Below are 16,029 nucleotides of genomic sequence, written 5' to 3'. Positions count from 1 at the left end.
TAATGGCTGTAACTATTTAATTGTCTGGGAAGCTTCATATTGTTTCTTTTACAGAGCATGTCTTTGGTTTTAGACTATAAAACCTTCCTGGCACAAAATTATTTTTCATTATAATAACTGTAAAATTTTAGTATTTCAAATTCTTTCTAATACTTAAATCTTTGAATATTTTATTTGAGTATTTTTTAAAAAGTGAAAAGTCCTAAAATATCTTATTCTTACCCCCCATAAACATACACACATGTTAGGACAAACCTTTCCCCTAAATTATTTTGTTCCCGCTTTTACCACACTTTTCAACTGAGTGTACCCGGCGAGAGGGGAACATTTTTGGGTATTCCTGTAGCTGTTCATAACCTTGCATTAGAGTATACATTAGACATTGTAAGGCTAGTTGTATGGTGTTAAAAATGTAAATTTACGACTCTAGAAATTGCTATTTATTTACAAGTTTAGGAGAAAAGGGGGTTAAGCTTTATATGGCCTAAAATCTAAGAGAATGGGGATTTTTGGAGACTACTCGGCTTACTTTTATATGTGAGAGCTATGAAAGGGGAAGGTTATAGCATTTTTCTACCCTCTTGAACATAAGTCAAGAAGCTGGGGCGACTTTCCCTATTCTAACATCTTCCCTATCCTACCCCCTCTCTCAATATCTATCTCTACACCCTTTCCTTTCGCGACTTTTCCTTTAGTAAAATTCAAATATTCAACTGTTCACAAGCTCTGAAACTCTTGTAATTTAAATATTTTTGTATGTATCTGGCGCACATATAGGTTACTGCCTGTACATGGTGACAATAACCCAGTTACAATATTTGTCAGCGGCGGTCACATCATGAGTGATGATGACGTTAGGGAACGGTCCCCGCTCCACGAGGCCGCCCCGAGGGACTGGCTTCAGCTTGGCGGCGGCCAAGGAGCTGCTGGGGGATGCGGCCAGGGTCCTGGACCGCAGAGGATTAGAAAAGGGATAAGAAATGAGAGAGATTCGACGGTAAGATTTTTTTAAAATCTTCATTTTTCCAAATTTAAATCTGAATAGTATTTTCTTTTTGCCGGCTTGACAATTATATAATTGTTTTCATATTATAATTAATTAATTATGTCTGATTTAGATACCTATCATCTCTTCATGCAGGGGTGTCCAAGCTTTTTTATTTGGGGGGGGGGGGGGGGGTAAAATTTTGAAAATAAGCTCATTTTGGGGGATGGTAATCTTTTTTTCATAGAGGCAATTTTTTTTAGGGGGGGGGGGGGGGGGTAAAAATTGAAAATCCAAAATTTTGGGGGTGCCCCCCCCCTTGGACGTCTATGTGGTCATGTAGCATAAGTTTTTAATTAATTTGTAATTATTTTACGATTTTTTTGAAAGGGTCCTTTCTTACTTATTTACTAATTTTGTTTATGTTTTCTATATTAAACTAACTTTATTTTACAGAGCCCTTATATATTTAAAATCATTATTTCGTGGTTGGTTACTACTAAATTATTTCATAGTTAAATATCGAATATTTTTAGCTTTTTAATGGATTATTAAACTCAAACTATAAGATAAATTTTAGATAATCATTGACCTACAGATAATCTGAAAAGTCAATACTCAATAATGCACAGTTATCTCGCAGCGCACATAAATGCGGGAAAAATACGTATTTCGCTTGCCCTGTCCATGTTCCATTACATTGAAAATAGACTATTACAAATTAGTTATAGGCATGGTTATGCTGGCCTCTCATAACAATGTAATTGTGCGGGCATAACATGTACATATGTTCATCCATTTGTCAGTTATCAGCCTTTAAAGATCATATTTTGTTTAAGAGATAATCGATCCCATCAGATAAAATGAAGATGGACTTTGGAAGGCTAAAAAATCAAGTTGCATTATTCCAATATAAAAATCACAAATCCATAAGGGTTTTGTTTATGCCCTTACAAGTAAACCCCTGCAGGTTTTTTATATCTGAGGGGAGGTGGGTGTCATTTCTCGTGCATGCGCCGGAATCCAAGCCTACCCTCTGAGTAGCCTTATCTTGTTTATCTGCATGTAAAATTAAACCCTTTCTTGTCTTGCAAGAAAAGTGCTTTGATAATATTTACATATGCAAACTTGGGGAGTTTTATGCTGAAAAATAGATGAGTTACCAGAAAAGTTTTCGACAGGCAGTTAAAAAAAACAAATTTTTCCTAATAATTCCAACGACATTATGTCCAATAATAGATATAATCATATATATGATTATATATAACGTGTAACCATTCTAACTCTAATATAATATCTTGGGTAATAAAGTGCTATGAAAGGTTACCTAAACGGAAGGAACAATGGGTGAACAATTTAGCAAAACTTGACATAAGGTTGTTTGGAGTTGATCACTAGTTGATGTAATAGACGCATAAAATATTACCAAAATAAATTGTTTTCGGGGAGTAAATATACAAAATTCCCCTTCCCCCACAATTTTTACAGGTTACTAAAAGGATAATACAGATAATATTTAGAAATATATCAACTCCTTTTCAATTGTTCTTTTCTGTGTAACTAGTACCTATTCTGCATGTATTTTCCTAATCTATTGTCACTGTCCCATGGAATGCATACATGCATAATAATTATGTCCCAGGATAAAATCTTTTTAAAGTCTATTAATCAAAAATACATTGATACAAAGGCCACAATCATATGGTGCTATTACATTAAAGCCAGGCATACCTATCTTTAAAGAGGTAAACCTAATTAGAAAATCTTTATGTCTACCTGCCATTTGCCTATATTACACAGCTTAATTAATTATTTTGATTTTGATTTTATAAAGGGATGGATATCATTATCATAAATCAAGGTATAAACGATTCATTAAAAACATTACAACTAGTCAAAACATAAACTCTAAAAAGTCAAATATAACATTGCAAATTAAAAAAGATCAGCAAGCGCAATTACGGGTAGAAATGCTGATAGATATTGGTAAAATATGGTTAATACCAAAATATCACTTTTAGTGTAATTTTTTAAAAACAATAATAATTCCTTCCGTAGGAAATAAAAGATACAAATATGCAAATTTAAGTGCTAAATTATCTTTAATTAAGACTTGAAATTTATGCTCGGGATTATTTTAATTATATAATATAAAAGAGAACTACTCCTTTGACCTACTTAGAATCTAATTATTGAAAAAGAGAAAAATATTTTAAGTAGCGTAACGAATCAGATCATTCTGATCAGAACGATATAATTTTCAATCTTTAATAGGAAATGCACACAAAAATATTGCTTATTTCTTAAAAAGTTCTTAAGTTTAAAAATATTATGTATTTGAAGTCATTTTCTACAACTCATTAAATAGGAAACTGTTTGGATCAATTGATATCTTATTATAAAATAGTAAGGTTTTGTTGTATGAAGCTTAAGATTTTGATAACAACTGAACCGTTTTAGTTCTCCTTTTTTATGAAGCTTCACATAGGTCCCGAGATTGGTTTAGACTATTTTGATTTATATTTAAGCCTAGAGTTTGTTTTAGGCAATTTTCCCTTTGTTTAAAGAGCCAGTTAGTTCTTATTTTTGTCTCTTTAACATACAGATATAGCGTGATTATAGGATGGCTGTGCTCCTAAATATCTCATGAAAGTGCAAGTTTTAATGATCAGAATATGTACAGTAAGATCTTCAGACTGATATTCCTATCTTAAAACCAAAACTTTTGGTCACAGGAGATCATAAATTTTATTTTTAAAAGTCGCACATACACATATAAAGTTTAGGTATAGTATCAAATAGTCTTCCAAAGAAAGGGAAAACTAATCTTAAAGATATTCATGTCTATTAAATCTAACAGTCGTATTATTTTTAATGAAAATGTTATGAGCTACTTTAAGACATTACTTCCCTTAACCTTTAATTTCTTTTTGTTAATAATCCTTATGATATGAAATGAAACCTTCAATTTAATTTTTTTTCTCGCAATTCCTATACCTTTTTCATTTGAGTCTATATTTGAATGCCAATAAGGGTTAATTAGTATTGTCCATAATTGATAAAACATTAATTATATCAAAATTATGGCAAGCTAGGTTTCATAACGGGGCAATAGACAAAATACTTGCCAATAAACTACTGTAGTGGTAATTATTTATATTTTAGGAAGTAACAAGCCTTTAAGAGCACTTTTTATTCGGAATAAGTGATAAATTCAATTCTTTAGCTTAATATAAATTAGCTATTAGGCATCTGACACTAAATCTTAAATCGGACAGCGAAGCTATCCTATAATTTGATCTAAATGTAATTTTCTTAACTGCTGTTTAAGATAGTGATAATAACTTATTTTCTTACAATTATTAATGATTTACTGATTTGCATTTGGTTCCATTAAATAAATAATGGTCACATCTACCTTAGGTATAAACTCTTATGTTCGATTTGCTTTTAATATTTCAATAAAATCTAGTTTGGTTCTTCCCTTTTAATGAAAATTTTCATCTTTGTAGTAAAATCTTAGATTCATATTTTTTGGGCATAATTATGAATTTTAATTGTTTTAGTAGTTTGGAATTCAAATTTACTAATTATCTTTTTTGATAAAATGTTCATTAATAATATTTTGTTTTAAGTGGGATGTTATGTTCTATTAAATTAAAAACATAAAAACAAAAAAAAAATATTTAAGAACAAAAGAAATTTTTAAGTAAAATTGATAAAACATAACTTGTCTTCGCTGTTTATCCTAATACATAAAGTAGTAAGGTTTTTGTGTCTGAAGCTTAAGATTCCAATAACTGCAGAGCTGATTTTAATTTTTAGTTAAAAGCATTTCCTGGTTTTAGGCTATTTTTGCCCTCTTCTTCACTTCGAATACAGAGCCACTAGTATCTTAATAAAGTGACAGATAGAGTAGCTTTAATTGCTATTTAAAGGTAATTTCATCATGATATGACTAATTATTCATATTGGACATTTTTCCACCCAGGGGATTGGTAATTTTACCCCCACCCATTTATTTGTTCTCTCGTTTAAATCAATTCTTTATTCCAATGTTGTTAAATATCGGAGTTTTGCCCTTTAAGATTCGAATCAAGTTCCAAATATAAATAATCATTAATTGAATTAAAACGTGGCTATCGTGAGTATTAATGACAGACGATATCATAGACATTCTCTTAATATTCAAATATCTGTAATTATTATTTTGGGTAAAAAATTGTCAAAGCCTTTCTGTTTATTAGTATCACATATGAAATAGTATTTGGTATATATTCAGCGAAAGGGACACGTTTTCTGAAAAATATATATGTTCTATTGTAATAATGAGATAGGGGTATAATTAGCCTTTTAAGATATAGACTAGGGGCATATGAAAACTTTTTGTCTCCAAATTATCTGCCAGTCAAAAAGTTCTGTATAAATATAAATATATTACTTAAGTAATTTTTTTTAATGAGTTTGAACTAATATTTTATCTCGAAAATGGTGATGTTTGACGGTGACCGGCAAAAAACAGCGTCTTGCCCTTTTTATAGATTTTCAAAAATTTTAATATCTTTTTTTTATAATATTGTTCTCTGTGTTTGTGTATACCTTTTTCCTTCCTCTTTCTCTTTCTCTGTTGCGTATAAGTAGTAAGTGGCCCTGAGAGCAACAAATAATTAACCATGGATTCAGCATTTTTAAAATTCAAATTTATGAATCAAAAACATAAAACTAAAACTAAATTTATTATCAAGAGTGAAGGTTTTAATTTAACAACAAAATATAAAAATATCTACTTTAAATGTCTAAAATTCAACTAATTTGTAAAAATTAATGGCTTGAACAATAGGGCAAACCTCCAAATTTATGCGTTACAGTTTTTTTTAGCAAAAAGTAATTTGACAAATTAGCCATTAAAATGATATGATTACTTTCCTTTCAATTGTCATTAAATTAACCTTTACCATTTTCAGTCAACACAGTTCTTACTAGTTGAATTGGAGAAATAACAAATGCGAAGTAATGGAGAAATTACATATATCTAATCTGAATCTGCTTTGGATTAATATTTGTTTCTAAAATATATTGATATTTTATCCCTTAATATTAAATCCTGAGTTTAACTATCTGGCCCAGGCCCCCCACTTAAGTTTAGTGGGTAGAATCCCCTCAAATCGGCACGAGAACAAAAAATATCCAGTTCCTTTTTTTATTTTCAATATTTTTAAAAAAAAATCTTTTATTCTCCCTTCGAAAAAGCTTAGCCCTTCCTTCGATTTTCTAGCACTGTTGGGCTTTATTGAAAATATCCTTAACATCAACAAAGCACCACAAATCATCAAAAGTTAAGAGGGTGGGAGGGGGGGGGGGGGTAAGAGGGTGTTTATTTTTGTCTATAAGCAATTGCAAGGAAATTGCCGTATAGTGTGTGGAATTGTTTATATTAAAAAGTGTATAATTCAATCAAATGTTAGAAGAAGGTGCGCATTTTACAACCTCTATATAGCAGAGCAAATTAATACCTTTTTAAATTACATTCATTTTTATACAGCGAAGCTTTATTATGTAGGGTTTTTACGTCAGTACTACGTCAAATCACATCAATAGGGTCAGTTTTTGTATGTGAAAGAATCATCAAATCGTTTGTGATTATGTTTTAATTTACTCTACATTTATTGATTTGTTCTTTAATTAGCTTCGCCTGCATTCTAGACGTTTGAATTCTTGTTGAAAAAATTGAATATTATTTGCTCTCAATCAGGGAGGGATTAATTATCTGAAGAAAAACTATTTTGCCTATGATTATTTCTGTTCATCAAAAAACTTGATCAATAATAAATTATAACGTATTTTACTCTAGAATTAAAATTTTAATTTTATTTTTGAATTTAAATCAAAATATTTGCAATTAAAATGAAGTCGTAGTCCCAATAACATGAATCTACAACATAAATAAATTACGATGGTGTCTTAAACTGTAAAAAACAGAGTGGGGAAAGCATACAATTCTAGAACACACAATGCGCGTTGAAAAACAGTTGTTGATCTTTCAAGATAACAAGCAACTAAAACAATTCTAATTTTTGCCTAGAATTCATCAAAAAAAGGTTTGTGGTGTGAAATTTACACCAAATTTTAGAAGCTTTTAGTTTTTTTCCAACGTTTCTTTTGCAGCGAACCTTTTTCGATATTTAAGAGGTGTCAGTCTAGCCGTAAACAATAACGGGTAGCTCTAGTAAATTTTAGCGTTTTTAGTCTTAATGAGTTGGACTCTTGAAAGTAAGAATTGTTTTAACATTCGAATGTTCGTCTATATGTCACACCAAATTTAAAGTATTTTGCATTTTGATCATTTTACAATAAAGTCAATTTTTTATTATATTTTTTAGAATACACCATATGACCCTAATATACAATGACTTATTACTCTATTCTTGTTATTACAGGGATTTGTAAATTAATTTGATGAATATTATCATCCTTGCTTTTATTTTGCTCTAAGTTAAATGAACTATAAAAATGAAATGATAAATGTAAATAGGGGACAAGTAGTCTTTGAAATTACTTAAATATAAAACAAGATACAATCATAAGTACTTTTGTTTTAGTTACTAACCATTTTTTACCATTAACTTTTCTGCTAGTTTTAAGTTAGTTTATTCTTTTAAATTTCACTGATATTAGTATTGTTCTTATATTGAAAACACTACTTTTTGTCTCATGCAATAATGATTAAAAATCTTGCATATGATTTTCTTTAGATAAATCAACATTTTCCATTTCAATTCTTTTTTATAATTAACTTCCTTGTCCCTGGCTTAAGGGGCCAATTTAGGTAAATTGCAAACGGTTTGGTATATGCATCGTGAGGTGTTGTATGCTTCTTTTTCGCGGGTTTTTAGCAGATTTATGTTTAGGCGTTCATTTTAAGTTTGAGGAGCATAAAATATTATTTTTTAGTAAATGCTTTTTAGATAAGCTTTATCTTTGTCTTGCAAAATTGTACTAATGTTTATTTTCTTCTGTTTTTGAGATCACAAGTAACACTTATGCAGAATTCCTACCCGTTGATTGAAAATTATCAACAACAAAAGATGTAAAATACTATATTAAGAAAGGTCAACCTTAGATTTGTAAAACATAGTTATATCTAAGTGTAGAAAGATATACCTTAATATTATTTATTATGTGACTTTTTTGGTTGCAAAGCCACTTGTACTTAAGAATTAAGGGTAAATTTATGTGATTTCAGCTTTGGTCCTTATCTTAACTGGGTAATGCCAACTGTCCAACCATTATTTAATCTTTATCCTGGCAAGATTAAATCAAACATAAGAACTTGGCTTTCATATATCAGGCCTTGCAAAAAGTCATGAGATAAATAGATAGAAAAATCTTCTAAAACTTAATATTGCAGCCGCAAGACTCGGCAACACACTATGATTAGGCCTTGAATTAAAAAGAAAAAAAGCTCTTATTTGGGTGGAAAGAGACATTGGACTGTGAATTACACTTGTATCAACCACGTTACCTTATTCGATGGCTTAAAAACTATTGGTACTTTTAATAAATCTTTATTGGTTTGTCAGAGTATAGAATCTGTCATATAATTCTAATCTACAGATTTTTTTCTCATCACTTAAGATGTATTTAAATTTCCGTCCATTGACTTGTCCTTTACGATCCCTCTTATCTTTATCCATTTGTAGTCTATTTATTTATCTTTTATCCATAAAAGATAAATATATATTGGCACACAATAAAAGGATTCCAGTCTAATACTTTATATTAAGCCCTTAAATACCTCGCAAATCTTATTATTAGTTTACCTCCACTTAAAAGCTTTGAAAACATAAATAGCTTCCTTAATAAAACTGTTATGATAGGAGTTATTGAATTTTTTAAACAAATAACTATTCAGTGTTTCAATGATTCATAAAAGAGTTAGAGGGGGACAATTGAAATTTCAAAATCTTTCTCCCAAATTTATAAATTGGTTTTGCCATTACTGAAGAAGTAAAGCTTAAAATTAGAATTTGAGGCAAGGAAGATTTAATTATAGTTCATTATCATATCCCTGTTTTATAACGACTAAAAATGACTTATGAACATTGAATTAAATTCATATTATTGAAACGGCGTTATAAGGTTAAATTTTGCCTGATATTGTGCAGATATACGAATATATTTTATGACAAAAAAATATTATAATGACATCTTTTGTATAACGTTTATGTTGATTTATAGAGCAGCTTCACTATAATCAATCCTTTATACTTGCGCTTTCAATTTGCCAATTGCAAATTTTTATATTGGAGTAGGACAATATTTCTTAAAGACAAATAATATAACAGGAAAGGCAAATTTTAAGCATTTAATTATGTCTGCAATAGTAGGCATATATTTTTAAAACTAAGCTGAGAACAGATTTTAAGATTCTAAAAAAACTGATATTGATAATTTGACTAAAATATTCAAATAAGTTGGATTATTCCTGGATGTCCAAGCCTTTTTTGAGGAGGGTAAAATAAGAGATTTCAGACTTTTGAGGGGGATAATCTAATGTATTTTAAAAATTATTGGTGTAAAATAAATTATTACTCAACATTTGAGTTTTCAAAGTTTTATGGGGTAAACACTTCTTTGAAGTCTTTACTAGCTACTGGGCGTCGACAAATGGGCAAGCAGATTCTGTTTTGTCTAGCTGCAGCCAATCACATTAAATCAAGATTGTAAAGAAAAATATATTTTTGTAATATTCATACCTTTCCTGCCCAATATAACTGTTAAAAAAGGTTTTGAAATGTGGGCGACATTTTCATACACAGGAGAATTATCTGATTCCAAATTAAAAATGCATCAAATGAATGAATTAATATTGGACTATTGGGGGTTGCCCTCTCTCCGTACTTTTACACATTTTAATTAATCAATTAAACAAGGATGACAATATTCTTTGGAAACGAAGCTTTAAATTTGTACTTTTAAATTTTCGGGCTGTTAATAATATTATATATATTTTGAAAACTATTTCTTCTTATTTGTAAATTAATTGTAATAGATTATTCCAAATAAATTTTTACATGAAAATCATTGGATATAAAACTTTTTATTGCAAAAATAAAAAAAATAATTACATACAGGAAAAAAGCTTTATAAAATTTTGAATATATTACTGTTATGTACAGGAGTGGTGTAGAAAGTAAACACCAAATAAAACAACACAGTCAAATTTGCTTTATTTTTAATTTTACTTCATTTTCCTTGTTGAAAAATATAATTACTAAAGATCTTTGTTGGGAATCATTATCCCTGTTTAAGGTTTAAGCCATTACTCTATTCCTTCATAACATAGCAGCAGACATTAATATCCTTAATGTCTTTAAAGATTTACACATATTAAATTTTCTTACGGCTGTATGTGGTACAAATGCTAACACCAAATTACTCTTTCTAAAGAACAATTTGTGGTTGAAACGTTTGGACACTCAACTTAATAAACCAACCAATCAAAAAGTCAATAAAATTCCTCAGCATTGTTAAGACAACGAATTAGAAAACGCTTTGATAAAACCTTGGGGACTAGTGAAACATACAGCCCAATGTCCCCTACCTCTCTGCCTAGCATAAAGAAAAATTGGCCCCCAACACACAGGCGCCTATTTAATAGCTTTTCAACATGATATAGAAGGATATTTTAGCAGCGAATCTTCTTTACATGTGGTTTGTTAAAATGTGTTTATAACATGTTCTATCTAAAAGATGTAACCAAAAGGCAACAAACCTACATACCGTTTAAATCAGGTTTCCTTCTGAAAAATTTTCATTTTACAATAAATGCCCATACAACTTCAAGGGAATCCTCACAAAATAACATAGCCAAGTAAATCTTTCACCACCAATGAAGATAATCACCCTTGTTACAGAGAGCAGGTTGATAATAACAAATGTGAATATTTTGGCAGTAATTAATTGCATTTCTATTGTTTATTCACAAAAGATTAATATTTTATCTTTATTGAGATATTGCATTGAAAAATTAATTTTAATGCTAAAATGTTGTCGATTTTAAGATAATATATTTGCATTATAAATTATGTTTAACAAATGTTAAGATTAATAATTTTTACCCTTTTTCTTAATATTATATTTGATGCACAAGAAATGACATTGAAAGCCAAGAAAATAAACAAAAATGTTATTTTTAATTGTGTTTTTTAGAAGCAAAGATGCTACTCAACTACTGCCGGTCCACCCCAGACGGTATTGCATTAATTTTTGTGTGTGAAGATTTTCTGTTCCCATGAGGAAAATTTGATAGGTCTGTTCAGATGATCAGTACATCCACTGGACTTTCTAAAATAAGTACAATATAAGAATTGATTTTCTCTGCAAGCTAATCGATGATGATTATTAATGCAAAATTCTATTTTGAATCGTGGTTCTTTTACCTGTTTACTACGTTTGAGATCCTTTGATTATATTCCATTACCCGTTATCAAATAACTTTTTAGTTAAATACACATTTAACTAGAGAAAAAGAGATAGGATAAGGGATCATAAATTAATCATTTGCAAATTCAATATTTGGATATTTTCATGTATTAGAAAGAAGAAAGGGTTGTACATTATTTTAATCTTCTTTGTCCTCTCCCTCTCCGACATTTTGTGGAATAGCGTATGGCCTAGATAGTTCTGTGTATGCTGTTGAAAGATAAATTGTTGCCCTTGTAAATGTCCTGCTTATCTTAAAAAGAAATTGGCGTTTCATCAAAATTGCTAATAAGACCCAACATTCTTTTTTTTACCAATGGAATATTTGCTTATCGTTTCCTTGACTCTATAGGGAATTCTTTGATAATTTTGTACTTCATGAGCCATACAATTTTTCCATCAGCTATTAAATAGATATTTTTAAGTAGTAAATTTTGCTAAAATATTAAAAGAGGTATTTAGTTACATTGTTTTGATACTTGAAGAGAAAAAGACCTGAGCAAAAACTTGATCATACAATTAAATACAAGTATTAGAAACAAGGATTATAATTATGAAAAAGCGAAAGTGCTGTTGATTATGTAAATCACTTAAGCCAGTTTCTTATTTTCTGTCACATATCTGAAAAGCATCTCCAATTAGATAAGCAACCTTTAGATTGGAAGCCTTTCATAATTTTTCCAGTTTTATATGCAGTCTTACCTTTTCTCTCTGTTGAAATGCGTCTGGCGTTTCGGCAATAGAAGTCTTTTTCATTCCTAATCTTTTGAGTCTTCTTTAGCAAAGACCTTAAACTTAGAAGTTTACTGGACGTTTAATAAAATAAGTTTGACTATTTGTAATTTAGAATACCCATTCCATCCTGGCTAGCATAAGAAATTTGTATTTGTGCTTCATAATTGGCATAACTATTAGCCAAGCTATGCTATGTGTATGCTACATTACTTAGTCTATATATTCAAAGACGCAAATAATATATATTTAAGATCATTTTTTATAAAAAAAAAGAAGTTGATTAGCAAGACAATTTGAAGAAAATATTTGTTAATGAAAAAGATCACAGTCGACATTCTTTGCCAACTGCTCATTTAATTTTGCCAACGGCCTAATGAACATAAATTTACGACTTACGGACAAACTCATATGTATATTCTTTAGCAATATTATAACGGCGCGCCCGTTAATCAAACCAATCGATTTTAATTTCATTAGAATATATGGGATTTGTATTCGAATGGGGGAGGAAGTTGGTACCATTATAGCTTAAAACCTACCTATTTTCTATGTTAAGATAACTAAATTGGGGGAATTTAGTAATGTAGCGATTTTCTGGTAATGATGATACCTCTGATTAAGTGATCATAAGGGTTGATAACAACGAAGGACCAACTTTTTTATTAGGTTTAAAGGTACTATCATCTTTGATTGCACGACTATTTTCCGGAAGTCCTAACTGTGCATTACAATGTTGCCCCTGTTTTGGGATACGGCATTCCTCATATTCTTACTTTTAATGTCGCGAATCTGACAAACCAGCAATTGGTACAACGTTTAGGCTGAAATTCGAACCCATCCATCACCTTCTCAACGACGAGCGGAAGCAATTATTAGATACCAGTAACTAGTACTATTCCGATATAATAACAATATCAAAGTTTAATAGGATACCCTGTTTTCCTAATTGTTTATCTACAGATGAAAGTTTAGTTTGCAAAGATTTACTGGGTGATTAAATTTAGCAACAGTCTAATAAATATTTCAACAATTAAAACCTTGGTATTTAGAAAAGCGCAGCTTATGTATAAGTGTTATCTTTTCCTATTCTATAACCTCAATTTATTTCCCTATTTTGCCATAGAATTTTAAACTTTAAACTAGTCATCAAAGCATAGTATACTGTTTTCTTTTTCTATTGGTTGCATTTTTTGTTTTCCATTTAAGCTTTCGTTTGTCTTACAATTACTATCTAGGTATGTAATTTTTTCTCCTTGTTTTTTTAAATGAAAATTAGGCCAGGTATTCCCAAAGGAGCTTTTTAAATTTCAGCACACTAATATCATTCTGCAAATATTTTCATTAATATTTTTTATTTGCATGCTACAATCTTTGTATCAAAATTTATATTTTAATTTTTGTTCAAGAATCAAGCTTTCAATCAACAAAATTAAGCTCAAATAAACCTTTCCTGGGCTAATTATCAGCTTACAGAAAGTTGTGTACAAGTGTTTTTGAGATCTTACATAACAAAACAAACAAAGACACACACCAAATTGCTGTAAAAGAAACATGTTATTTAGATTGAAAGCACCTGCATGTATGTATATCTATTCTAAAAAGTATTACTACATATCAAACATATAGAAGAATCCATAGAAAGGTTATTCCATCTCTTGCTAATTGCAGAAATTTTCAGGATATTATTTTAGTTGCAAATCTTTATTATTATATTTAGTTTTGAGAATACACTATCCTATCTGAAAAACAGATAAGAGGGCAATCTTGTTTGTCAAATGTGGATTTCTAAGGGTGAACATAATATGAACAAGAATAATTTTGTTCAAAAAAATTAAAGAATTTTTGGGGGATAAGCATATGAATTAATTTTAGAAAAAATTATCTTACATCATTGAAAAGATTATTATTTCATTTTATACTATTGATAATTTCCAGTGCTTGGTAGCAAAGTGTAAGCTGCTAACAGACTGCCAATTTTGAACTTTTTGGCTGCCTAAACTGATGCATATAGATGCCATTAAACTAGGCTGACTTTGGCATAACATTCCCAGAAAGTAACTGTTAGTAATTCGCAGGCTTCTCATTACACATAATTTCTCGAAATGTTTTCAATTTTGTAGAGAACCTACCAAAAAAAATATTTTAAATGTTTTAGTTACCGAAAAGATACAGATTTGAAGATCAGCTACGCTGCCCAAAATCTGGGGTAATAGCCTGTAGAATAGTTTACTCTTGAATAAATTTGAGACCGCACAAACAAATTAAAAACATTAAATATAAAGCTCTAAATCCGCAAAGAATTTTTACACATTTTGTCAAAATACTTTTTTATGTAAGGGAATTTTGATAAACAAATTAGAGAGGAGGACAAGAAAGGATTTAATATACCTATAAAAATGACTTTTCCTCTTATCTTACAAAAATAGCTTAAAACCTGCTAAGGGCCACTAAAGAGAAGGACACATACACACAATGCTTAAGTAAATACAAATTGATTTCCAGACAAATGTAAAAAATCTAAGCATTCATTTAGGCAAATAGTGACATACACTTTTTTAGGGGTTTCTGTAAATTTAATGCTTAGGTTGTAGATGTGGATAAACAGGGCACACACATTCAAGGAAAATAATTGATTGACTAAACTCATTTATACTTACTTAAACATTGTCTGCTGTGTTTTAATAATTAATATAATGACTTAAAACTAAAGAATAAGGGAGATAAATATTCTTACTGCGTGAAATTTTGTAATCTGTCCCTGTCTTTGGACTCATTTGACCTTGTTTTTAAGATATTATATTTTTAGAAGATCAAATGTAATCTTTTTTTATGTTCCAAAACGCAAAAATGTGCGTCAAAGACTCTCGACGTCGCTCAGGAGAGGGATAGGCAAACAAAGATAATGCTATATGTAAATTACCAAACCAATGGTTGATAAGTAACTGGACAAAGTGTCTCAAAAATCAGCCATGTGACATAAAAAAATGAAGGAGATAAGAGGAGAAAACCCTTAAAAAAGAGATGGATAATCCCTCGTTTTTATGACGTCACATGGCTGATTTTTAAAACACTTTGTTTAGTTATGTTGATAACAATTTTGTCTACCACAATTTGATTTAATTATACTTCAATATTTATTCAAGCCCACTAAATATCGGTAAATTGTTTTTCATCAATCCAAGGCCCTTTTTCTGTAAATCGCTTCTAAGAAAATTGTGTAAAATAAAAGTGTTTTGAGTAGTTTGTCAAAAACATAGATTAGCTTAGGAAGCCTGGATTCAAATAAAAAGGTTAACTTTTATACATCTTACAGGGTGATAGCTCAATTGTTGTAAGTTTAAAGTGTTACAATCTTATAAGCTTTGTAAATTATAGTTTGATTATAATTAAATCTGAAAATGTCAATAAAAAAGGGGAAAAAAGTAAAATATCAGACATTGCAACGTTAAGACTCAAAATGGTTACCTTTTATTAAACCCTTGGATTTGCGTTGCTACAGGAATTTGCTAAATAAATTTATGAACAAATCTTTTTTATTGCCTTTATTTCCAATACACCCTGTTGTGGACGTATTTTTGTGTATATCTACATTAATCTGTAGGAAACAAATTTTAACTTTAAGAGGCTTTTTATAACAAGTTTTTATACATTTTTATACATACTATACATGTAAATAAAATCTGCTACTACACTCAAGCACCATCATGAGTTGAGAAGTATAATAATAAACTAGGACGATTATATCCATAAGTAGTCAATAATTCACAGACTTGCTATATTCGAAATTTTAGGCAATCAATGTTTGTAAACTTTGAAAAACCATC

The 16,029-nt window shown here is 29.7% G+C and overlaps 1 protein-coding gene across 1 annotated transcript in view; it reads left to right on the top strand.

Moving 5' to 3' along the window:
- Positions 1–684: 684 nt before the first annotated feature.
- The window catches only part of LOC145313503 (mitogen-activated protein kinase kinase kinase 1-like), a 41,584-nt gene continuing 26,239 nt past the window's right edge, over positions 685–16,029 (top strand). The window contains exon 1 of the mRNA XM_080152940.1: positions 685–997. Within this exon, the coding sequence (XP_080009066.1) occupies positions 839–997 (159 nt within the window). The 5' untranslated portion in view covers positions 685–838. The remainder of the gene's footprint in view (positions 998–16,029) is intronic.

This window comes from Acartia tonsa, chromosome 3 (assembly GCF_053477335.1).
Source record: "Acartia tonsa isolate MP-2025a chromosome 3, ASM5347733v1, whole genome shotgun sequence".
NCBI lineage: Eukaryota > Metazoa > Arthropoda > Copepoda > Calanoida > Acartiidae > Acartia > Acartia tonsa.
Note: the sequence above shows the minus strand (reverse complement) of the source record. Positions and strands in the feature narration are given on the sequence as shown.